Source organism: Rhamphochromis sp. 'chilingali' (assembly GCF_963969265.1).
Source record: "Rhamphochromis sp. 'chilingali' genome assembly, chromosome: 22".
Taxonomy (NCBI): domain Eukaryota; kingdom Metazoa; phylum Chordata; class Actinopteri; order Cichliformes; family Cichlidae; genus Rhamphochromis; species Rhamphochromis sp. 'chilingali'.
Window position 1 is genome coordinate 27,293,704 of NC_137950.1, and position 24,653 is coordinate 27,318,356.

General features: G+C 41.1%; 1 protein-coding gene across 2 annotated transcripts in view; it reads right to left on the reverse strand.

The window, feature by feature from the left end:
- LOC308390505 (corticotropin-releasing factor receptor 1-like) overlaps positions 1 to 24,370 on the reverse strand; it is a 102,291-nt gene extending 77,921 nt beyond the window's left edge. Inside the window, exons 1-4 of one of the 2 annotated variants that reach the window (XM_080872580.1) lie at positions 23,636 to 24,370; positions 7,460 to 7,547; positions 4,867 to 4,926; positions 4,376 to 4,501 (exon numbers count right to left, since the gene is read on the reverse strand). In XM_080872580.1, coding sequence (XP_080728706.1) covers positions 4,376 to 4,501; positions 4,867 to 4,926; positions 7,460 to 7,547; positions 23,636 to 23,665 — 304 coding nt within the window. In that variant the 5' untranslated portion in view covers positions 23,666 to 24,370. Of the gene's footprint in view, positions 1 to 4,375; positions 4,502 to 4,866; positions 4,927 to 7,459; positions 7,548 to 19,147; positions 19,195 to 23,635 lie in introns of those variants that run through there. The other variant, XM_080872581.1, reaches the window with a different exon arrangement.
- Positions 24,371 to 24,653: the final 283 nt, after the last annotated feature.

Consider the following 24,653-nt stretch of genomic DNA (forward strand, 5'->3'; position numbering starts at 1 on the left):
ATGTAAATGTGTTTGTGCTTGTTAGTGACGCTGGTATTATAAATGGATTTCCACGGTTTTCACGATGAGTCCATCAAGTGCAAAAACAAAGGCTTGTCCAGTGTTCTCGTCCTGGGGCAACAGTTACTGTCCCTCTGCAGATAAGACCACTGCTAGAGAGAGTCGATGCTGTGTTTAATTTACTATTTGCTTTTGGGTACTAAAAACTACTTTTATCAGTTCAGGAAAACATTGTGTTTTGGATAATACATTGCTCCTTATAACACAACCACCTATTATGCTTTTCCTTATTTTCCATCATATTTATACTTTTGCAAGAATGGATGCAGAATTAACCCTGTGAGCTGAAAGCTCGGGCTGCCCCATATGCTCAGTTTCAGCCAGTTTTTTCTACTTTTGGCTCTGTATGACATAAAACTACAGAGCACCAGGCACCTGCTGTTCAAACGCTTAAGGGTCAGCCAATCAGATTAAATCTGAGGTATTAAAAAAAGCTTATAGTAGATAAAATGAGGAGTAAAAAATAACTATTCATGCAAAGCTACTCAAGAATAAAATAAGTAACGTGTATGCTCTTTGATAACTGAGCTCCATCACATTTTAAATTTGTGTTTTCTGAATAAAGTTACAGTGAAGGAAAGTTTTTAGCCCTGGCCTCAGCGTTACAGCATCCCAGCGACCTGCCAGCGTCAGCTCAAAGTGGTGACTGTACGAGCCTGAATGAAAATTGAGAGTTAGAACGTCCTTAACTGATGCCTGACAGGAGTCTTTAAGGTCGCAGGGAGCATTTATCTCTCAAATCAACAACCCATTGTGCATAACGAAAGGACAGCAAACAGCTCGAGTATCTCTGCTGACCTCCGCTGTGAAAATCAGCAATCAATACTGATTAATAATGCATTCATGCTAAAAATACACCTCAAATTATAGCACGCCGGCTTTATCTGTCGTCTGTTCTGCTCATATTATCGCAGAGAATTTAATGAAACTTAAAATCAGCATTGTGTCATCATCCTGCATCCCGAACAGCTTTCAGCTTCATCCATGAACGCTTCCTCCACTGTTGACCTTCGCTGGCATAGTCAGCTGATGGCCGGTCTTTTTTAGGCTTTTAGGCTACACTTCAATGGAGATTATGATAATCCTGAAGGTGAAATGAACCTCGCAGTGTCAAATTACCAGCGGGCCTTGCCTGAATTGCAGCGCGGCTCTCTTTCTCTCTCAAATGGATCGTCTGGATCCTGGGGGAGGTTTAGACTTTAAATTACCAAAGAAACACACAGAAACACACAGAAACACACAGAAACACGCAGGCTTTCATCTCATAAATTTAGCTATTTGTGTTTACTGTATGTCTCTGAAGGTCTGCATTACCTTCACAGTGCCGCAGTGTCCCGGCACACATCACAGGCTGCTGATCCACTTGAGGATAATTGCAGGGATGCCTATTGTTACACCCAGTAAATCATAGTTAATATTTATGAGACATGCTCTTATACAGTCTTTAAGCGCAACATTAAATAAATATAGATCCGTTTAATTATAAAACTTGTTCAATTCTTTATAACTTCCCTTAAATTGTGTACTTTATTTTATCATAAAAATATAGTGCTTCTGAAGGTATAAATTTTCATTATGCTGAATTCAATCCAAACTCCATATTTTATTCATGGACTCAAGTAGCCTTGCATGAGTTTGAATGGTGCTATAAAAATGCTTATTATTGTTTGAAACTATGCTCAGGTCAATGTCACGCTCAGTTAGTACATCAGGATGAGAAATGCACTTAAGAGCTAGTGGTATATTATTTCTTGCCTTTCTTTCTCTTCTCTAGATAAAGAATGCTTTGATTCATCTTGTTTATCCAGGTTACATTCAAACTTACATCTTGGAGCTATTCAACAAAGACTAGACATCGAGAAAAGGCAGCTATTCAAGCACAGAAAAATCTGCTCTGAATTGAATCTTTCAAAAGTTAAATTCATGTTAAATTTAATAAAACTTGACACTAGTTACAGACAGAGTTCACAGTGCGATGGTGCCAGGGGACGTTGTCCGTAGACGTCTACATAACCATGTTTCGTTTTTCCAACCAGAGAAGTCGCCACCTTCTAGAACTTTTTGCACGATCTGTACCACCCAGTGAGCCACTGTATTAGCTCCAAACAGCACTCAGACTGTGGAGAGTGCCAGTTTAATGACTTGAAGTAGTAGATGAGACCGTGCAGAGTCCGAGGCATCAGGAAACCTACCAATCAACTCTAGTATGCAGGTGGATACGTTTATAAAAAAGCAACTTTTTCAGAGTTGTTATGAGGACCATCACGCAATAAAGATGCTTGTTTCTGCTGTAAAGTTGGACATTTTGACACGCTTACTCGCTGTTGGAGCCTTCCTCAAGTGGTCATTAATGGAACTGTGGTTCTTTTTGGCTTCATTTTTAAGCTCCAGAGGTTTCCTATTGTCTTTTACATACAGTCTGTGCCAACAGCCACACAAACAAGAACAGGAGTGGCCCGCATTACTAGCTGTTCCACATATTTTTGTGTCTGCCTCCAGGTGACATTAGATGGCTCCAGTAAGCAGACATGGATTTTTACCAATGCCCTGCCACGCCTGGTCTATAGCGCAGAAGTGTTATTGGTAGCACTGCTGATGTTTAAGAGACCGAAGCATGAGCATTTACGTCAATTTTAGGATTTTTCACATCACGCAGAAGCAAAATTTCCTCATTGATTCAAGAAATTGGGAAACTTCAGTGGCACCTGTGTTATTATTTGGGTGGGTATCCAACGGTGCAGGTCCTGCTGTCATACTTTGAATAGCAAAAAAAGGCACAAAAAGCACAAAGCCTCATGATTCAAACTATAAAACCCTTCAGGATGTAAGACTAAAGGTCCTGGGCACACAACACAAGGGAACACACATGTCAAATCACTACGTGCTGCAGACTATTTTCATTGCAAAATGCTTTGCAAGCTTTCAATATGTGTGAATGCTAAAGGGTCTTTGGTCAAGCTGAAAACACTGTGACCTTGTTTGCACTAGAAATGCCTTCACTGCGGTGATAAAATATCCAATAAAGTGTTAAAAACAAGTGATTATGGCTGAAGTTAGTGGCGAAAGGGTCTCTGAGAAAACAAGTCACAACTTCAAAACAAGTACAAATGCAGCGCACGTACACATTTTTCTTTGTCATTTATGACAGAAAGCTGAATATACTTGTGGTTTGTGGTTTTTTGTAGCAGAAAATTAGCAGTTTTAAACATGCAACATTGAGTTTTAAGAAGATAATAGCAAGTATTCTCACACTATCTGGGAAAAAAATGATCCTGCAGGGAAAATAACTAAACGGTTTCACGATCTTAGTCTCTGATTGTTGCTGAAGCCTAGCTTCACATTTTTGAGGCTTCACTGTTTAAATAAGGGCTCTGTACCCTTAAATTGCTGAAAAAAATCTTTGAAGATACATTAGGAATGCTGCGAGGGCTCCATTCCTCTGAGTGGCACGAGTTTGACTGACAGCTCCCAAAGGGCCACAACATAAACAACCTCCTAACTCATAAGTTAAGGGCAAACAGTGTTTTATCTGCACTTAGAGTTTGACCTTAGAAGAAACTTTTTTAAGGATGAGCTGAAGAATAGTTTGGCAGAAACATGAGCCACCTCTTCTATCTGATTTAGACACATAAATAAAGTCACTTCTAGGAGCCAGGCTTCGGTTTTTTTGTGGAAATATATGAAGACTAATTTTTCTCCTGTTCCTCGATGTTTCCATTGTTTGAACCCCTCCTTTTTTATTTAATCCCGCCTGTCTCTCTTGCTACTGTCAAAAAGCCTTTTAAATTATGCAAATGGGCCACAAAGTAAATTGTAGTTTCATTTTTTAGCGTTTTATTAATTTTCCAAGATGAAAAAAAAAGAAAGAAACAACACAATCAATTGTCGAGAGTCCCGGAGAGTTAATAGGCTTAAGCGTCTCAGACAGCGGTGATTTATCTTTAGATTTTCTCTCTGCGTTTCTTTTTTTTGGAATCATTTGAGTCCTCATACAAAAGCATCATTTTTCACAGCGGGTGCTCGCCTCGCCTCGCCTCGTCATGTTTTGTTTTGAGCTTTGACACTTCATGGTGTGTTATCTGCACTTGTGTACACTTTTTTTTTCTCTTTTCTGCGTCTTTTGCTAATTTGTATGCTCATGCTAATTTCTGTATAAACAATTACGCAAACAGGGTTTGCCCAAGGGGACGTTGAGTGTGGGGGTAGGGCGAAGCAGGGTGCAGGGATCGTATTAAATCATGTTTTGAATCAGTTGTGTCTGGGTTTGCTTTTTTCTGCAGGCAGGCGGGCAGGAGGTGACAGCTTATTGACTTACTGGTGGTGTTGTACCGGACGCCGTAAAACATCTCAGGACAGGGTCGCGCCACCAGCTGCCCCGCGCTGCTCCTGGGCCAGCAGGTGCCGATCCCATCGATGGAGGTTTCACAGTAGATTCCCGAGCCTGAAGCGCGGGGACAGAAAAGCGTCAGACACGGACGTGCACGCATTCCCGTCATGTTTCATAACCGCATATATATATGTCATGAAATCCAGATAATGCTCCAAAGATCCTGGCAACAAATATGGTATCAGAATGAGCTGTTTGTGTACACAGGATTTAATGATTACTCCTGTGCTTTGCCGAGCTGAACGTCGTCTCCTGTGGCACTACGCCACGTCTATTTCCAGCATTGTTTTCCTCTTTGATGTTAGTCCTTTATAATCTGAGTTCCGATCAAACTTGCTTTCCCCTTGCGGGGTATCTAACAACAACTCAGCTCTGCAGTAAGTGTGCGGGGAATCGGTTTCACACGCGTCTCAACTCACCGCTCCACTGGCTTGTGGCGTTACTCAGGGTTTGGTTCCAGGTGGCGGCCAGGGACTGCACTGCAACCCAGAGAGAAACAGCTTCATCAATAACCTCAATCATTGTTTGCTCAGTTTAGAAGAGGCAATGAAAATCTCATTAGATTCAGCTTAACAGCTACAAAGGGTGAGCACGAAAGGGCAACGGTAAACACTGATGACAGACCTTTCCTCCAGCAATAAGAGGACGGTAGCAGCAAATATGAATCCAGACATGCCCCGAGGGTCAGACTATTACTTCTGTAATAACTCAAGAGGAATTAGATAAGAAGGATCCGGAGATAAGGACGTTCTGCAGGGGGAAAGGTGACACTTAATTTTAATGCTTTCATTTGAGGTTTCCAAACCACTTTTCACACCCACGTGTGGCAAGAAAATGAATGAAACAAAGTAAAATATGAAAAGTGCATAAAAGCTGCCACTGGTCATTTGTTCAAATGCATAAAAGGATTTTGTTTTACATTTTTAAAAGCAGGGTAGCTTTAACCGTTTAAAGGTTACAGGCTGACGTACAGTGAGGGAAATAATAATCTCCTGCTGATCCCCGGCTGAATGAACAAGTTCTAATTTTTTGTTAGTTTCATTTTAATGATGAATCCTGAATGAAATCCTGAAAAAACACACATATTATGTAAAAGTTATAAATAGATTTGCATGATATGACTTGGCTAGGCCACTGTATGACTTCTTTAGCTGCCCCTTTGTTGCCTTGGTGATATTGTCTTGCTGGAAAACCCATTTTCCGACCTTTATGATTCTGGATGAGGGAAGGTTCTCATCCAGGATTTTACGGTACACGGCCCTCTCGACGTGTTGAAGTCGTTCCATACCCTTAACAGAATGACAGCCCCAAAGCATAACGTTTCCACCTCCATGCTTGACTGTGTGGATGGTGCTCTTTGGGTCATACTCTGCATTTCTCAAACACGGCGGGTCGACCAGAAAAGCTAAAAGTGGATTTGGGTGTCATCTGATCACAGCTTCAAGATTTCTGTCCATTACGCCGTGGTGTAATTTCACAGATTCTTTCACAAATAAAGGCAGATGGCTTTGTTGGGGATTTTATGCACCCTTGGGACAGAAAACAGGTGAATTTAAAGGTTCAGAAATATGTCCCAGTACTTTTGTTTCGATCAGGGATGTCAAACGCAGGGCCCAGAGGGTCGAGTGGGACTTTGGAAGACTTTGGAAGGTGAAGTTTAAAAACAAAATGTACCAGTTTTCCAGATGTGAAGCTGTGATGTAAGTATTATTAGAGTGTAATAGAGTGTAGCTGCTTAGTAGTTGAGTGTATTCTTGCTTACTTACATAAAATCACACATTAACCTCTCAGGCTGGTGTCAGAATTTACTTCTCTTTCTTTGCATATGGAAAATAGGAAATTTGAACAGGTTAACATATGATTTACTGCTTGGGCCCATTTGATTTCACCTGTGTCTGTCACCCGTGAACTGAAAATTAGATAATCAACAGGCAAAACTCCTGTTTCTGCAACCAAAGAGTCGATGCTTGCAATTAAAAAAAGATTTGCATGAACGTAACTATCATATCCAAACTAAATTTTATTGCATTTAACTAAATATAAATGCGACATGTGACATATGGATGTGACGCAAGTTTTGCATGCCACTGAGTTGAATCTCAAGGCCTGGGACTAAAAATGTAACACATGTCTCCATTGGCCAAGATTGGAGCGACAGCTTGCCAAAATCCATAGTTCATAAATAGCAGAAGCATAAGACAGAAAATAACTGTGTAGTCATGTTATGTTAACACATTTTTTTAAACAAACAAAAAAACACTGTTTCTACAGGGAACAGAGTCGACTTAATGAGAAATTCTTCTCATTACTATTTCTGTTTCTGTGGTTTGCCCCCATTAAAAGAAACCCATATAATTCCAGTTAAGAATGCGATCTTTTATTGGTTTAATAATTTTATAGCTTAATAAACTGGATATTTTTGGGTTTTGGACTGTTGACATCAGATAATGAGTCATGAACATTTTTATTTAAATAACGTCTTAACAGATTTACCAAAACAAATAAAGATAATTAAAAATAATAATTTAATTTCCTTTGCAGATAATTTCTGATGAATTATGAAGCAAATGAAATCGGTTCAGCTGAGCAGGGTGACAGCATGATAACAGAGCGTTATCATTACTCTGTTAAGAGCTACCTGGAATGATTTTATGACTGTATCCTGGGGCAAATAACAAGAACATCATTCCTGTGCATTTGTGCGTGCCTGTGTGAGTCCTCTGGGTGTGCTGCAGAGGTCTGCGAGGAAACGGAATAGTAGGAAAATAACGGTTTTCTAATATCCACAAGGGGGGAAGTTGTGACTGAGGATGAGGGTTTGACATTTAGTGGTTATGGCCATGAAATGGAAAAGACTGAAAATCAATTCAATCTCAAGTGTACTAACAGTGGGGCAGCTAGAACAAACTGGCTGGACAGTACTGGGAAATGAGCGCCTTTTAAAAGCTTGTAACAGCTGCTGTAGCCGTGCTGCTGTAATAAAAATCCAGCTGATGTTTGTCCAGAACTTACACGAGACATTCCCCGACAGCATGAGCAGAGCTTCACATGTCAGATCTGCTAACGAGGCTGATGGCAGGAGGCTCATGATGGCGCACACCTGCAAACAGAGGAAAGTCACAGAGGTCAATCAAATACGTCCTGCTCTTTCAGTCTGACACGCACACATTAAACATACAACTTTATTCGTGATTGAGAAGATTTTATTGGGCATGCTTTGGCGAATTGTGATGTAACTTGGGAGACATGGCATGACCGCCTTGCCTCTGATAGCCTTCGGAGTGACTGCTATGTTAAGAACCTTCCATAAAAATTCAAAGGATGCAACACTTAGACGGAGGGCTTTGACTCAATGCCCTCTCCACTCCCAGCATCAACAATGAGCAGCACGAGCTAACGGCGTCTTATCTCATCTGACAAACATCAACATCACAACACATCTGGCAATCCTGTTCTGCCACATCCAAGTCGACTTTGTTACCATTAAGGCCACATAATACTCTGTAATATCAGCTGGTGTAGTACTTTTTTATAAAGACGGGTGTGGATGTGGACATCAGGCCCGAGTGAAACAGATTTCGTAGTTTCATGATATGAAGCTCTGCACCTTCCCACAAACTCAGGTCCGGAGGTCTGCCTCCCTGAGAAAGTGTAGACTAGCCTAGTTTTACTAGCTTGCAACAGGAGTGAGAAGTTCTAAACCCAATTTTAAGTTTAAAATGTGATTTAAGATTTTAACCATCTCTGTCGAGCCAAGCCGTTAGCCATCCTTTTCCCGATGTAGGCAGAAACATACTGCTGGCTGCTACCCCAACCAATCACAGCAGATGGCCCCGCCCCTCCCTGTGCCTGGTTCTGCCGGAGGTTTCTTCCTGTTAAAAGAGTTTTTTCTTCCCACTGTCGCCAAAGGTCTTGCTCATAGGCGGTCATATGATTGTTGGGTTTTTCTCTGTATGTATTATTGTAGGGTCGACCTTACAATATAAAGTGCCTTGAGGCGACTGTTGCTGTGATTTGACACTGTGTAAATAAAACTGAATTCAATTAAATTACTGGTAAAAAGTTTGAACCAACTATGAACCTGGACTGAAGTAAGACACAAATAGAGTCACTGTAAAGCAAATCCAAGAGAGCAGCATAATCAGTGAAAACATCCACACAAAGTTCACTCCGTGTACAAAGACTATTTTTATCAGTCCTCCAATGACAGCAAGACACTGTGAGTATGAGCTTTTGATATATTTGTTTTTGGGGTTTCTTACTCATCCTAGATTTTCTTTTCTGATAAAAAAAAAAAAGATGACTTTAACATTTCTCATGATCAAGTTTTCCGTTGCTATAAAGTCTTGGGAGGACGTCAAGCAGGCGGCCAAGTAACAACAAACGGTCAGCCAACAATGATTCAGTGTTTAAAGGCTGGCTGGAACCACATAGTTCACATAAGAAATGTGGAAATATATTTCCCACACTTCCACTGTCTTTTTGGTCCAACAAAACAAAACAAAAGCGAAAACGTATATTTGTGTCCTTTTCCTCAGCAGGTAGCTGCGTGCTAATGTCAGTGAAAGGACAGCCTTTACGTCACAGAAGCACTCGCATCACTCTGAAAGCTTTTGTGGATGAAAAGTAAAACGACATTGCAGTGAAATGCAAATTGTGCCTGGGTGATAATAAGTGTCTGTCAGCTGCAAAGAGCTCTTCTTCACATCTGATCAAGGACAGACACTCAGCACAGCAGCTCCAGTGCTGAGGAGGAGGATGCAAAGAATGAAAGACCCGCGGTACCAGCATCCGGCTAGCTTCACTCCAAGGAAATTAATAAGCTTGCTGCTGGTTATATAGTGGAGATGCTACCAATATGAACTCGATATGCAGCGAGGTGATGTCAGTTCGGTCAGGATAACCAAAGTGTGCAAACTTTTGTGCCAAAGTTCAACAAAAGCACAAAAAAGTTGCCGTTCTCAGCAGGTGATTCTGTAATATGAAGTATTACTAACAGTTAAAAGAAGTAATCTTAACAGAGCTGGGAAAAAGTTTTTACCTCAAATTTTAAATTTTAGACTAAATACAAATGCAGTTTTAACATAACGAGTCTGTTTTAAAGGGAAAAAAGCTACACAAACAGAGCTGGTCCAGTGTAAAGGAAAAAAAAGATAATTCTTGATTCGTCGCTCACTGTATGATTAACTGCATTTTTTTTTTGGAGGTTGAGTTTCATTTCATGAGCCACACACAGGCCTGATTACTGCCAGACCTGTTGAATCAAGAAACCACTTAAACAGAAGCTGCCCGACAAAAGTGCGGCACATCATACGATGATCTAAAGAAACAGCTGAGAAACAACATCACTGATATCTGTCAGTCCGTAAAGGGTTGCAAAGCCATTTCTAAGGTACTCCAGTGAACCACAGTGAGAGCCCTCACACAGTTTTAGGAAAATACTCTGTGGACTGACGAGACAAAGGCTGAACTTTCAATTCTGTTGCATTGGCGTAAAACTAACAAGAAGATCATACCAACGGTCAAACATGGTGGTGGAAGTGTGATGGCCTGGAGCTGTTTGCTGCTTCAGGACTTCGATATGTAACAGAACAGTGATCCACTCTTTGAGCACTCTGAATGACTCGAAATAGTGAAGGTTTTAGAGTAGCCTGGTCAAAAGTCTTAAAAATCAGATCAAGATGCTCTGGTATGGCTCATGCTGGAAAACCCTCCAATGTGGCTTAATTAAAAGAATTCTCCAAAGAAGAGGGAGCCAAAATTCCTCCACAGTGCTGTGAAAGTCTCATTGCCAGTTATCGCACATGCTTGATTGGAGTTCTTGCCAAAACTGAGACGAGCAGTTATTATGTTTAGGAAGCAGCTGTTCTTTCACACAGGTGTGGTAGGTTTGTATTAAATTGGGTTATTTGTGTCTAATATTGAGATTTGTGTGATGATTTGAAATATATAAGGTGACAAATATGCAACAATCTAAGAAATCAGGAAGGAGAAAAACACTTTTTTACAGGATTGTATGTAACAAGTTCCTTAAGACTTGTCATTAGATCCAATCAGAAAAAACAACTGGACTTTAGGGATCAAACATGCTTGTGTATCATTAGCTTGTGTGAGTTCACCCTAAACGTGGGTTCCTTTATGAACATAAAGACGGGTGTGGATGTGGACATCAGGCCCGAGTGAAACAGATTTCGTAGTTTCATGATATGAAGCTCTGCACCTTCCCACAAACTCAGGTCCGGAGGTCTGCCTCCCTGAGAAAGTGTAGACTAGCCTAGTTTTACTAGCTTGCAACAGGAGTGAGAAGTTCTAAACCCAATTTTAAGTTTAAAATGTGATTTAAGATTTTAACCATCTCTGTCGAGCCAAGCCGTTAGCCATCCTTTTCCCGATGTAGGCAGAAACATACTGCTGGTTGCTACCCCAACCAATCACAGCAGATGGCCCCGCCCCTCCCTGTGCCTGGTTCTGCCGGAGGTTTCTTCCTGTTAAAAGAGTTTTTTCTTCCCACTGTCGCCAAAGGTCTTGCTCATAGGCGGTCATATGATTGTTGGGTTTTTCTCTGTATGTATTATTGTAGGGTCGACCTTACAATATAAAGTGCCTTGAGGCGACTGTTGCTGTGATTTGACACTGTGTAAATAAAACTGAATTCAATTAAATTACTGGTAAAAAGTTTGAACCAACTATGAACCTGGACTGAAGTAAGACACAAATAGAGTCACTGTAAAGCAAATCCAAGAGAGCAGCATAATCAGTGAAAACATCCACACAAAGTTCACTCCGTGTACAAAGACTATTTTTATCAGTCCTCCAATGACAGCAAGACACTGTGAGTATGAGCTTTTGATATATTTGTTTTTGGGGTTTCTTACTCATCCTAGATTTTCTTTTCTGATAAAAAAAAAAAAGATGACTTTAACATTTCTCATGATCAAGTTTTCCGTTGCTATAAAGTCTTGGGAGGACGTCAAGCAGGCGGCCAAGTAACAACAAACGGTCAGCCAACAATGATTCAGTGTTTAAAGGCTGGCTGGAACCACATAGTTCACATAAGAAATGTGGAAATATATTTCCCACACTTCCACTGTCTTTTTGGTCCAACAAAACAAAACAAAACAAAAGCGAAAACGTATATTTGTGTCCTTTTCCTCAGCAGGTAGCTGCGTGCTAATGTCAGTGAAAGGACAGCCTTTACGTCACAGAAGCACTCGCATCACTCTGAAAGCTTTTGTGGATGAAAAGTAAAACGACATTGCAGTGAAATGCAAATTGTGCCTGGGTGATAATAAGTGTCTGTCAGCTGCAAAGAGCTCTTCTTCACATCTGATCAAGGACAGACACTCAGCACAGCAGCTCCAGTGCTGAGGAGGAGGATGCAAAGAATGAAAGACCCGCGGTACCAGCATCCGGCTAGCTTCACTCCAAGGAAATTAATAAGCTTGCTGCTGGTTATATAGTGGAGATGCTACCAATATGAACTCGATATGCAGCGAGGTGATGTCAGTTCGGTCAGGATAACCAAAGTGTGCAAACTTTTGTGCCAAAGTTCAACAAAAGCACAAAAAAGTTGCCGTTCTCAGCAGGTGATTCTGTAATATGAAGTATTACTAACAGTTAAAAGAAGTAATCTTAACAGAGCTGGGAAAAAGTTTTTACCTCAAATTTTAAATTTTAGACTAAATACAAATGCAGTTTTAACATAACGAGTCTGTTTTAAAGGGAAAGAAGCTACACAAACAGAGCTGGTCCAGTGTAAAGGAAAAAAAAGATAATTCTTGATTCGTCGCTCACTGTATGATTAACTGCATTTTTTTTTTGGAGGTTGAGTTTCATTTCATGAGCCACACACAGGCCTGATTACTGCCAGACCTGTTGAATCAAGAAACCACTTAAACAGAAGCTGCCCGACAAAAGTGCGGCACATCATACGATGATCTAAAGAAACAGCTGAGAAACAACATCACTGATATCTGTCAGTCCGTAAAGGGTTGCAAAGCCATTTCTAAGGTACTCCAGTGAACCACAGTGAGAGCCCTCACACAGTTTTAGGAAAATACTCTGTGGACTGACGAGACAAAGGCTGAACTTTCAATTCTGTTGCATTGGCGTAAAACTAACAAGAAGATCATACCAACGGTCAAACATGGTGGTGGAAGTGTGATGGCCTGGAGCTGTTTGCTGCTTCAGGACTTCGATATGTAACAGAACAGTGATCCACTCTTTGAGCACTCTGAATGACTCGAAATAGTGAAGGTTTTAGAGTAGCCTGGTCAAAAGTCTTAAAAATCAGATCAAGATGCTCTGGTATGGCTCATGCTGGAAAACCCTCCAATGTGGCTTAATTAAAAGAATTCTCCAAAGAAGAGGGAGCCAAAATTCCTCCACAGTGCTGTGAAAGTCTCATTGCCAGTTATCGCACATGCTTGATTGGAGTTCTTGCCAAAACTGAGACGAGCAGTTATTATGTTTAGGAAGCAGCTGTTCTTTCACACAGGTGTGGTAGGTTTGTATTAAATTGGGTTATTTGTGTCTAATATTGAGATTTGTGTGATGATTTGAAATATATAAGGTGACAAATATGCAACAATCTAAGAAATCAGGAAGGAGAAAAACACTTTTTTACAGGATTGTATGTAACAAGTTCCTTAAGACTTGTCATTAGATCCAATCAGAAAAAACAACTGGACTTTAGGGATCAAACATGCTTGTGTATCATTAGCTTGTGTGAGTTCACCCTAAACGTGGGTTCCTTTATGAACATAAAGACGGGTGTGGATGTGGACATCAGGCCCGAGTGAAACAGATTTCGTAGTTTCATGATATGAAGCTCTGCACCTTCCCACAAACTCAGGTCCGGAGGTCTGCCTCCCTGAGAAAGTGTAGACTAGCCTAGTTTTACTAGCTTGCAACAGGAGTGAGAAGTTCTAAACCCAATTTTAAGTTTAAAATGTGATTTAAGATTTTAACCATCTCTGTCGAGCCAAGCCGTTAGCCATCCTTTTCCCGATGTAGGCAGAAACATACTGCTGGTTGCTACCCCAACCAATCACAGCAGATGGCCCCGCCCCTCCCTGTGCCTGGTTCTGCCGGAGGTTTCTTCCTGTTAAAAGAGTTTTTTCTTCCCACTGTCGCCAAAGGTCTTGCTCATAGGCGGTCATATGATTGTTGGGTTTTTCTCTGTATGTATTATTGTAGGGTCGACCTTACAATATAAAGTGCCTTGAGGCGACTGTTGCTGTGATTTGACACTGTGTAAATAAAACTGAATTCAATTAAATTACTGGTAAAAAGTTTGAACCAACTATGAACCTGGACTGAAGTAAGACACAAATAGAGTCACTGTAAAGCAAATCCAAGAGAGCAGCATAATCAGTGAAAACATCCACACAAAGTTCACTCCGTGTACAAAGACTATTTTTATCAGTCCTCCAATGACAGCAAGACACTGTGAGTATGAGCTTTTGATATATTTGTTTTTGGGGTTTCTTACTCATCCTAGATTTTCTTTTCTGATAAAAAAAAAAAAGATGACTTTAACATTTCTCATGATCAAGTTTTCCGTTGCTATAAAGTCTTGGGAGGACGTCAAGCAGGCGGCCAAGTAACAACAAACGGTCAGCCAACAATGATTCAGTGTTTAAAGGCTGGCTGGAACCACATAGTTCACATAAGAAATGTGGAAATATATTTCCCACACTTCCACTGTCTTTTTGGTCCAACAAAACAAAACAAAAGCGAAAACGTATATTTGTGTCCTTTTCCTCAGCAGGTAGCTGCGTGCTAATGTCAGTGAAAGGACAGCCTTTACGTCACAGAAGCACTCGCATCACTCTGAAAGCTTTTGTGGATGAAAAGTAAAACGACATTGCAGTGAAATGCAAATTGTGCCTGGGTGATAATAAGTGTCTGTCAGCTGCAAAGAGCTCTTCTTCACATCTGATCAAGGACAGACACTCAGCACAGCAGCTCCAGTGCTGAGGAGGAGGATGCAAAGAATGAAAGACCCGCGGTACCAGCATCCGGCTAGCTTCACTCCAAGGAAATTAATAAGCTTGCTGCTGGTTATATAGTGGAGATGCTACCAATATGAACTCGATATGCAGCGAGGTGATGTCAGTTCGGTCAGGATAACCAAAGTGTGCAAACTTTTGTGCCAAAGTTCAACAAAAGCACAAAAAAGTTGCCGTTCTCAGCAGGTGATTCTGTAATATGAAGTATTACTAACAGTTAAAAGAAGTAATCTTAACAGAGCTGGGAAAAAGTTTTTACCTCAAATTTTAAATTTTAGACTAAATACAAATGCAGTTTTAACATAACGAGTCTGTTTTAAAGGGAAAAAAGCTACACAAACAGAGCTGGTCCAGTGTAAAGGAAAAAAAAGATAATTCTTGATTCGTCGCTCACTGTATGATTAACTGCATTTTTTTTTTGGAGGTTGAGTTTCATTTCATGAGCCACACACAGGCCTGATTACTGCCAGACCTGTTGAATCAAGAAACCACTTAAACAGAAGCTGCCCGACAAAAGTGCGGCACATCATACGATGATCTAAAGAAACAGCTGAGAAACAACATCACTGATATCTGTCAGTCCGTAAAGGGTTGCAAAGCCATTTCTAAGGTACTCCAGTGAACCACAGTGAGAGCCCTCACACAGTTTTAGGAAAATACTCTGTGGACTGACGAGACAAAGGCTGAACTTTCAATTCTGTTGCATTGGCGTAAAACTAACAAGAAGATCATACCAACGGTCAAACATGGTGGTGGAAGTGTGATGGCCTGGAGCTGTTTGCTGCTTCAGGACTTCGATATGTAACAGAACAGTGATCCACTCTTTGAGCACTCTGAATGACTCGAAATAGTGAAGGTTTTAGAGTAGCCTGGTCAAAAGTCTTAAAAATCAGATCAAGATGCTCTGGTATGGCTCATGCTGGAAAACCCTCCAATGTGGCTTAATTAAAAGAATTCTCCAAAGAAGAGGGAGCCAAAATTCCTCCACAGTGCTGTGAAAGTCTCATTGCCAGTTATCGCACATGCTTGATTGGAGTTCTTGCCAAAACTGAGACGAGCAGTTATTATGTTTAGGAAGCAGCTGTTCTTTCACACAGGTGTGGTAGGTTTGTATTAAATTGGGTTATTTGTGTCTAATATTGAGATTTGTGTGATGATTTGAAATATATAAGGTGACAAATATGCAACAATCTAAGAAATCAGGAAGGAGAAAAACACTTTTTTACAGGATTGTATGTAACAAGTTCCTTAAGACTTGTCATTAGATCCAATCAGAAAAAACAACTGGACTTTAGGGATCAAACATGCTTGTGTATCATTAGCTTGTGTGAGTTCACCCTAAACGTGGGTTCCTTTATGAACATAAAGACGGGTGTGGATGTGGACATCAGGCCCGAGTGAAACAGATTTCGTAGTTTCATGATATGAAGCTCTGCACCTTCCCACAAACTCAGGTCCGGAGGTCTGCCTCCCTGAGAAAGTGTAGACTAGCCTAGTTTTACTAGCTTGCAACAGGAGTGAGAAGTTCTAAACCCAATTTTAAGTTTAAAATGTGATTTAAGATTTTAACCATCTCTGTCGAGCCAAGCCGTTAGCCATCCTTTTCCCGATGTAGGCAGAAACATACTGCTGGTTGCTACCCCAACCAATCACAGCAGATGGCCCCGCCCCTCCCTGTGCCTGGTTCTGCCGGAGGTTTCTTCCTGTTAAAAGAGTTTTTTCTTCCCACTGTCGCCAAAGGTCTTGCTCATAGGCGGTCATATGATTGTTGGGTTTTTCTCTGTATGTATTATTGTAGGGTCGACCTTACAATATAAAGTGCCTTGAGGCGACTGTTGCTGTGATTTGACACTGTGTAAATAAAACTGAATTCAATTAAATTACTGGTAAAAAGTTTGAACCAACTATGAACCTGGACTGAAGTAAGACACAAATAGAGTCACTGTAAAGCAAATCCAAGAGAGCAGCATAATCAGTGAAAACATCCACACAAAGTTCACTCCGTGTACAAAGACTATTTTTATCAGTCCTCCAATGACAGCAAGACACTGTGAGTATGAGCTTTTGATATATTTGTTTTTGGGGTTTCTTACTCATCCTAGATTTTCTTTTCTGATAAAAAAAAAAAAGATGACTTTAACATTTCTCATGATCAAGTTTTCCGTTGCTATAAAGTCTTGGGAGGACGTCAAGCAGGCGGCCAAGTAACAACAAACGGTCAGCCAACAATGATTCAGTGTTTAAAGGCTGGCTGGAACCACATAGTTCACATAAGAAATGTGGAAATATATTTCCCACACTTCCACTGTCTTTTTGGTCCAACAAAACAAAACAAAACAAAAGCGAAAACGTATATTTGTGTCCTTTTCCTCAGCAGGTAGCTGCGTGCTAATGTCAGTGAAAGGACAGCCTTTACGTCACAGAAGCACTCGCATCACTCTGAAAGCTTTTGTGGATGAAAAGTAAAACGACATTGCAGTGAAATGCAAATTGTGCCTGGGTGATAATAAGTGTCTGTCAGCTGCAAAGAGCTCTTCTTCACATCTGATCAAGGACAGACACTCAGCACAGCAGCTCCAGTGCTGAGGAGGAGGATGCAAAGAATGAAAGACCCGCGGTACCAGCATCCGGCTAGCTTCACTCCAAGGAAATTAATAAGCTTGCTGCTGGTTATATAGTGGAGATGCTACCAATATGAACTCGATATGCAGCGAGGTGATGTCAGTTCGGTCAGGATAACCAAAGTGTGCAAACTTTTGTGCCAAAGTTCAACAAAAGCACAAAAAAGTTGCCGTTCTCAGCAGGTGATTCTGTAATATGAAGTATTACTAACAGTTAAAAGAAGTAATCTTAACAGAGCTGGGAAAAAGTTTTTACCTCAAATTTTAAATTTTAGACTAAATACAAATGCAGTTTTAACATAACGAGTCTGTTTTAAAGGGAAAGAAGCTACACAAACAGAGCTGGTCCAGTGTAAAGGAAAAAAAAGATAATTCTTGATTCGTCGCTCACTGTATGATTAACTGCATTTTTTTTTTGGAGGTTGAGTTTCATTTCATGTGCCACACACAGGCCTGATTACTGCCAGACCTGTTGAATCAAGAAACCACTTAAACAGAAGCTGCCCGACAAAAGTGCGGCACATCATACGATGATCTAAAGAAACAGCTGAGAAACAACATCACTGATATCTGTCAGTCCGTAAAGGGTTGCAAAGCCATTTCTAAGGTACTCCAGTGAACCACAGTGAGAGCCCTCACACAGTTTTAGGAAAATACTCTGTGGACTGACGAGACAAAGGCTGAACTTTCAATTCTGTTGCATTGGCGTAAAACTAACAAGAAGATCATACCAACGGTCAAACATGGTGGTGGAAGTGTGATGGCCTGGAGCTGTTTGCTGCTTCAGGACTTCGATATGTAACAGAACAGTGATCCACTCTTTGAGCACTCTGAATGACTCGAAATAGTGAAGGTTTTAGAGTAGCCTGGTCAAAAGTCTTAAAAATCAGATCAAGATGCTCTGGTATGGCTCATGCTGGAAAACCCTCCAATGTGGCTTAATTAAAAGAATTCTCCAAAGAAGAGGGAGCCAAAATTCCTCCACAGTGCTGTGAAAGTCTCATTGCCAGTTATCGCACATGCTTGATTGGAGTTCTTGCCAAAACTGAGACGAGCAGTTATTATGTTTAGGAAGCAGCTGTTCTTTCACACAGGTGTGGTAGGTTTGTATTAAATTGGGTTATTTGTGTCTAATATTGAGATTTGTGTGATGATTTGAAATATATAAGGTGACAAATATGCAACAATCTAAGAAATCAGGAAGGAGAAAAACACTTTTTTACAGGATTGTATGTAACAAGTTCCTTAAGACTTGTCATTAGATCCAATCAGAAAAAACAACTGGACTTTAGGGATCAAACATGCTTGTGTATCATTAGCTTGTGTGAGTTCACCCTAAACGTGGGTTCCTTTATGAACATTTTATTGTGTCTTACAACTGCCTGAACACAAGAGCCAGAAGCCTGGAGGAAAGCAGCTGTATTGGATGCATTAGGAATGAGAGCAGGTGGTCTTTTTAAAACAAAATCATATCAGTGTGGAAGACCTTTATGGTATTTGTGTATTGTTTTAAAAATCAGTAACTGCCTTCTGTCCCTCGAGTGGATGATGCATAAATTAACAGCTGCAAATGCCCCCAAAATTTGGAGCATTTCATCATCTGCACTCATAGCCCACTAATCTTGTGTTCACTGATAAGAAGAAATGACTTCTTAAAGACTTTTGATGCTAAATTTAAAGTCTTTCTGTTACTGGATCGCGCTACTATCAGCCTTTTTTCAGCTATGCAGGAGGTGAAAACACTGAATAATGCAGATTTTTCTTTAAAACTACAGACTCTGGGTCTCAAGAGACGACAGTTGATAACAGCATTAGATAACATCTGCTCTATTCCGGGACGGAGAACAGGAGAACCTGTATTTATGGCTTTGTTAAATGCCAGCACAGTGGAATTCAGTGGTTGGATTAATATTTCATCCAAACACAACTGAAATCCCTTCGTCCTGGACCAGTGACTCGACTGGAAAGCATCCAAATAATGAAGGCTGGCGACACAACAAGAAAAAAAATAGTTCTGCACCAGTGACATCTAACAGCTGATTCACTGCTGAATTCACAGCACTCACCTGTGTATAAATGTCACACTGCTTCTGGCCCACACCTCGTATGTCATGTGTGCATGTTTTCCACGTTTTATGTGTGATTTAACCGCGTCAAATCGTTGAGGTTCATGTAAAGGACAGGCTTGGGTCATTAGTCCCAAACACCTGGTGTGAAATGTTCATCCAAAGTTCAGGGAAAGGACGCAGGTTCAGGATGAAGGAATGAGTATCCCAAACAAAAAAAAGATTGGCTTGGTGGATTTTTGCACACTGTAAACAAGAAGCAAAAAAAAAAAAAAAAAAGAAACAATAAGAGTGGGCAGAAAAGAAGCAGGACTACCAACTAATACACAGGAATAACTTGACAAAGGTGAAACAAGCAAGTGTGGAGAAAACAATCATAAAACGTGGGGAAAAAAGACAAAGACAGGAAGACCAACACATAAAAAACTTTCCAAAATAAAACAGGAAGTGGCAATAAGTCTGGCACAAGAAACATCAAAGACAAACACGGAACTAAAAGAGGAAAAGGTGAACACTAAGCAGTAGTCCTTAGGCATTAATGAGAAAGACATGCAAAGTAATGCCAGCTTTGACACACAGAGGGCGCTACAGAAGACGGTTCAGTCACTGACTGATTTAAAGCCTTGATTTGTCATCTGGGATCAACATCACTTTGTTTTTTGCATTCAGAAGTGGCCATATTTCCACTGTGGGTTGGACGCTGTTTATGCATCTATAAACTGTGCAGGTGCAACAGACGAGTAAAACCAAAACTGGAGCACAGACTTGTTGTTTACCTCACAGGAAGCGTTATTATTAGAACAATAATAATTTGTTATTTCATAATTTTAAAAAGTCTCCAAAACCACAAAACTTAGTCACGAGGTCAATTTCAGTGACTGAAATTATCAGACATGATGCCACAAAGGCCAAAGGCAGCCACCAGTCAAGCGGGAAAAATGTGTATTCCCTGACCAGCTGATGAGTTGCTGCTGGACTTTGGGGAATTGCTGGGAAATTGATTATTCAGCACTCATCTGCACAGGCTTGGAGACGGACAGTGACCCTCTGGTAACCTCTGGTCTGTTTCCCTTACAATAAAGTTGGACCTTTGAACTTGAACATTGTCTGTTTGCAGTTTGTGCTGCTTTTGTCTCTTTTTTTGTTTTCTTTTTGCAGCTTGGGTACTGGTGTGCAGCGCGCCTTTGCAGGCAAGTTGGCATCTTCTATGCAAACTACAGGGAACCACTACAATCCTCCAGCAATCATAAACAAGAAGCCCCCGGTTTGCAACCAAAAATATACCTTTTTCCCCATCAGTGGTGGCTATATCACATCTAACATGGTAGACAACTCCTGAGCAATGTCTGTATGATGTCACATGGAAAACTTCCATAGAGACTGACTCACTTTTGGACCGCGCCTCAAGTGGTCACTAGAGGAATTGCAGTTTAAATTTTTTATTTTTTATTTTTGCCAATAAAATGCATCTTTACAAGTAATAAACTTAATACAGAATCAGGATGATACTATATCATGACAAAGATGACAAAGCCTCCTTGTTTTAAGTATTTTTACTATTAAATGGGTGGCTACCCTGCCTGTAGTCCAGCTGCCACAGAACAAGAGGCAGGGTTCACTGTGGACAGGTGCATATTGACAAAATCCCAAAAGCAGTATTTCAGTACCATATGCATGAAAGAGTATACCGCCAGTGATGTACTGATGTTTCAGAAGCATTTATTTTACTCTATCAGATACTGAACTGAAAAAAACCCCAAAAGAAAAAAATAAAACAAACAAATCTCCACTTCTTGTTTGAATCACATGATCCACATCACATGAGGACACTGCATAAAAACAGTGGAGGAAGAGGCTTCCCAAGTGGGCACGCTCGGGATGGATGCCTGAGGACGGGCACAAAGCTGCTGATCCCAGACTTTCCTGGGTCCCATGTGCCATTTAATGCCTCTTTTCATGCATATACGGATCATAATAAAGTCTTTCTTTTTTACAGCTTACAGTCCTCTTGCCCTTTTTTTTTTAAATTTGAGATTGTATCTACATAAAAACAATCTACTGCTATGGCATACAGTCTATTCAGAATGATTCACAGTTGCTCTTGCCAACAAAGTGACGGATCAATGCCTCCAGTATTTACTCTAATTCAGTTTTTAATCCTTTTCCTTTTAATTTAGAGAATCAGTTTGGCTGCATTTACAGCTGAAAACCGTCTCCACTTTTAAAAGGTCCTCCGGCATGGATCTGCTGCAGAGTCGTAAACCAGCTTTCGACTGAGATTTATTAACCAGCATGAGGAAAAATGCTGAAGCGGGAAAAAACAGATGCAGGTTTGAGGTGTGGTTCACCTGCGAAATGTCACTCTGCTCGAACGTTCCTGCTGCTCGCTCAAACGTGACTGAACGAGGCAGCTCTGGCACGAGAATGATAAAAATCTATTCAAAATAAAAGCAGGTGGAGACACTGTTTGTGTATATGAACAATGGCACAGCATAATGTGGAATCTATTGTTTTTATTATGAAGAACACGCAGTGATAAGGGTGTCGCCACATACAGGTACCTACAATAACCGTAACGTTTAAATCTCTGGATCGTGTTTGTATTTCACGTGATGCAGTGTTTCGCAAACTTCGGTCTCTCTCCATTTCTCGATACTTGTAAGTATCCACAAATGAGACAAAACACAGTAAACAAAGCAGTGAAATAGCTATTATCATTCTACTTATAAAGACATCATAATTATGTCATCACTTTGAATTATTTAGTAAAGATCTGTCATTGTGAAACTTACACCTGCTGAAGGGCGCTCAGTAGAGCCTTAACTGTAAGAGGATACCTGGTTTGAAGCTCCTGATTGGCTGCTGATTTTCTGTGGAAAGCTTGTAGGTTCTACCCAACCAACAACCTGCTCTGGAGAAAAACTGAGTGGAACTGGTGCCAAATGTGCAGTTCCTCTAATCCTCACAGACTCCCATATGGAAATGTTTAACATTAACTGATTTAAAAGCATGTTTACATCAGAATTAGCTGATGAATCAGCACTCCATACTTTTATTCAAATATGGTAACTCGTGCTTCCAAAAACCTGAATACATAGTTTCAGCCAAAACGCTAATGCGGAAGCTTTAATATGCATCCCATCTTTTATATACAGTCTTTGGTTCTCCCTACACTCCTCACAGTCCAAACACATGAGTAGATTTGTGACATCGCTCTGTGATGGCATCCTGTTCAAGGTGTGTTTGCCAACAGCTTCCTACTCAAACTCAGATGGGTATCTAAAAGTGGTGACATATATTAAAATAGATTTTAAGAGAAGTTACAGCCACCCAGCTTTGCATCTAAATGTGATCGGCTCCATCTATAATTCAGTGCAAACAATGCAATAATGCAGACATTAATCTGATTTAGGTGAGTGTGCAAAGGCACCACTACGCAAATACTTCACTCCTTAACTGTATAAAATGTTGCACGCATGACTTTTACTTTCCACACCGTTAAATGGCCCCATTTCCAGCACAGAAATCCACGCACCTTAAAGCTGCACACAGTCCGGTGTTTGTTCTTTTATGACCTCAGTAGACATTCAGTACGCGAGCTGCTGTGAGTGTGGGGTCTTAAATCACAACAATGGGGACGCGAATAGAAAGCAGGGGGATTTTTAAAAAGGGCTCACGGGATTCTTGACTATTCTTAGTGCAGCAGCACTTTGCACAATGGGCAGGAGGTGGATGAAATAATTCACCTCGGGCATCTACAACATCAGCAAGTGAGTGCAACAAATCACATGTCCCTATTCTTGCCTCAGCTCGCTCTCCATTTTGCTACGAAGGGGTCACAGCATGAGTGATATCAGATCTCAGCGTTATGGGGCTGGAGAAATTTCAACATCACCGCGCTCGCTTTTCTTGTTCGATATTAAAGGAGTGCACTTGCTGCATTAAAACACCCAGTTTCATCTCAGAAATGTGTCCCAGATCCGCTTTTTGCCCCTTTTCTTCACCAGTGCTTGAGCTCCGGTTTCAGAGGGTATGGAATCGTGCCATTGGGATCGTTTTTCTCATGCCACCTTAACCCAAAGTCCTGGTTCAAGTTTCAGTGTTTACAAGTAAAAACGCACCGGCACGCTTCAGCAAAGCTTCAGCGCTTAGTTAAAGTCATAGGATGCAAAGTGCTATAACTATATATTTACACATAAAAGAGAGAGAGAGAGAGATTATTGTCCTTGTTAAAACATTTTAGCTCAGACAAACTCGGATTCTCGTCCCTTTAATGAAAATTGATTTAAAATAGCAATCTGAGACAGAGACAATATCCAAACCCGACATCTGGATGGGGGGGTAGTGTTAAAGCCTTCACACCAAGACTGTGCTCAACTGCAATCAGCGATAACAGCACAGATTTCCCCGAGCTGTTATTAGGACGTTTTAATTAAATGTCCAAAGGCGAGAAGACGAAGCGGAGGCGCAAAAAGACGCAGAACTTACCCCCAGCAGATAAAAGCATTTGCGACGCATTTCCAGGCCTTTTATTTTTCACATAATTTCCATGTGTGGAACTAAATGTCTTCTTGTTACTTCACTGAAGTATTTTATCCTTGTTACTGGGAGTGGAAAAAGTCCCAGCAGCGCAGTTTTCTGATGGTGTTGACTGAACTGTACCCAGAAAAAAAATACAACCGCGTGGCTAGGCCGGGAGTAGATGTCCGGGTAATGTCAGAGGTTAGACACTGTCAGGATCATTTAATGAGGAGCTGCGGAGCTGGGGTGTAGCAGCCTGTCACCTCTCTGGTAGGGTCGGTTTCCCGTGAAATCGCTGCCTCCGTGAACAGGACCGGAATCCAGACAAACACTATCGCACCTTTAAAGCTGCCCACGAACTAAAACTCCTTTTCCACGCATGGTTTCACGTCAGGTTTCCCCGAGCTACAGCCTAACGTCCGCCCGGCTTCCCATCCAGCTTCTGACTCCTGCGCGGAGCCGCCGCGGTGGTGCACAGCGTCCCCACAACGCCCCCACGTTGTGCCACTTTGTCGAGTGTATCCAGTGTGACTGAGGAATAACTCGATTCCTCTGCGTGGAGTTAATTATGCAATGACTGCCCGTGTTCCAGACCCTAATCTTTAACCCCCCCGCGCAATCTAGACGTCACTGCTGCGAGAAAGTTAAAAGCAGACGAGCCCGGGGTGAGCTGCTTGTGAAAGGCTCCGCGCGCATCGCTGTGCTCTTATCAAGCATCCAGGAGAAGGGAACCCTTTTATCATGTGCCCCCGTTTCCAGACGAATTAGTGCCAGAGCGCAGAGTCAACAGATTTCGCTGTGAGCCAAGATCGACAGATGGTTCCCAGTGTGTCAATAAAGTTAAGCATCCCCGGGGATCTTTTTAAATACAACTCAGTACAAATGAGCGTCAAAATCACTGTAAATAAAATCTCAGTGGGAATGAATTTGCGACTCCAGCAATTAAAATAATTACAAATAATCTTAATATTAAAGTTCTCATTAG